The 1,348-nt window shown below is 66.2% G+C and overlaps 1 protein-coding gene across 1 annotated transcript in view; it reads left to right on the top strand.

Moving 5' to 3' along the window:
* The first annotated feature begins 556 nt into the window (after positions 1-556).
* Positions 557-1,348, top strand: part of NAA20 (N-alpha-acetyltransferase 20, NatB catalytic subunit) — an 8,367-nt gene continuing 7,575 nt past the window's right edge. Inside the window, exon 1 of the mRNA XM_034764051.1 lies at positions 557-678. Coding sequence (XP_034619942.1) covers positions 626-678 — 53 coding nt within the window. The 5' untranslated portion in view covers positions 557-625. The remainder of the gene's footprint in view (positions 679-1,348) is intronic.

Below are 1,348 nucleotides of genomic sequence, written 5' to 3'. Positions count from 1 at the left end.
CCAGCCCAGAGTTCAGGCCCAGGTTGGAAATAATTCCTCCAACCATAGACCCTGCATTCAGAAACAAGGTCTGGACAATCGCAATAACTGAAACGTTAAATGACGCCCCCTCCCAGTGAGGGGTTATCTGTGCCCCGAGGTTTGTTTCTCTGGTCTCACTGTGAACGTTTTAACCTTCCTCACCCAGCCAGGAGCTCCTCTGCTCCCGGGGAGCCCCCACCCCGCCTTGCAGGCCGCTCCCGCCCCCAGGTCTCCAGGAGCCGGGCTGGGCTGGGCCGGGCATCCTGGCGCCGTGCCAGGGCTGCCCGCGCGAGGTGCAGCTCCCCGGCCGCACTGCCCGGGCTGTGGGCTGCAAAGCTCCGAGCAGTGACGGCGGGGGCCGGCGCGCCCCGGTCTCTGGAGAGCCGGGAGCCCAACCTGCCCGCGGCCCCAGGCTCTGAAATTTGGGAGGGGGGCGGGGTCTATCTCGGCCAATGGGGCGCAGGCTTGTCAGCGGCTCGCCTCTAAGGCCGCCTGCCCACGGCGTTGCTTAGCAACCCCACCAGGACGGAAGTGATCCCGCCTGGGTGGGGTCAGAGGTAGCAGTTCCGGGTCGGCGCCTGGCCGGGCGGGGCGGAACGGAACCATGACCTCGCTCCGGGCCTTCACCTGCGACGACCTCTTCCGTTTCAACAACATGTGAGCGGCTCCGGCTCCGGCTCCCGCTCCTGGGGGGCGGGGACGGGGTCGGCGTTAGTAGTGGGGGCGGGAGCCGCCCCTGCCCTGTGGGGCCCCTCAGCGCGCGGCTTCCCCGGGCCGCGCGCTCGCGGTTCTGAGCCTGCGGCCTCCCCGGGCTCCCTGCAAAGCCCCCGCCGCCCTGGGCTGTTCGGCGGCCGCCAGGGGCAGCCCGAGGCGGGTTTCCCAGCCGCTGTCGGGGTTTGTCCCCGCGCCCTCTTACCCCCGGGGCTGTGAGACCCGCTCTCGCTGTGTCGAGACCCGGGCTCGAGGGGGTGGCAGTTGCTGGCGCTGGGTCTCGCAGCCAGGCGTGTCCACAGATCTGCTGACTCGGATCCACGACTTGAGTTGCGTCCACACTGCAAAATGACAGGGCTTGGACCCGAGTCACGGTGGGATCCAGGCTCTGATCTGCTTCCCTAGTAGTGCCCTAGGACCCAGGTCCTGGGTGCTCGCTGATCAGAGCTCGACTGATCTCCTGAGATGGGGTGACCAGGACTGGTAGAAAGCCACAGAGGGTCCTGTGGCACCTTTGAGACTAACAGAAGTACTGGGAGCATAAGCTTTCGTGGGTAAGAACCTCACTTCTTCAGATGCAGCATCTGAAGAAGTGAGGTTCTTACCCACGAAAGGT

Source organism: Trachemys scripta, chromosome 3 (assembly GCF_013100865.1).
Source record: "Trachemys scripta elegans isolate TJP31775 chromosome 3, CAS_Tse_1.0, whole genome shotgun sequence".
Lineage (NCBI taxonomy): Eukaryota > Metazoa > Chordata > Testudines > Emydidae > Trachemys > Trachemys scripta.
The sequence above is the reverse complement of the archived record's forward strand: the minus strand, read 5'-3'. Positions and strand labels throughout refer to the sequence as shown.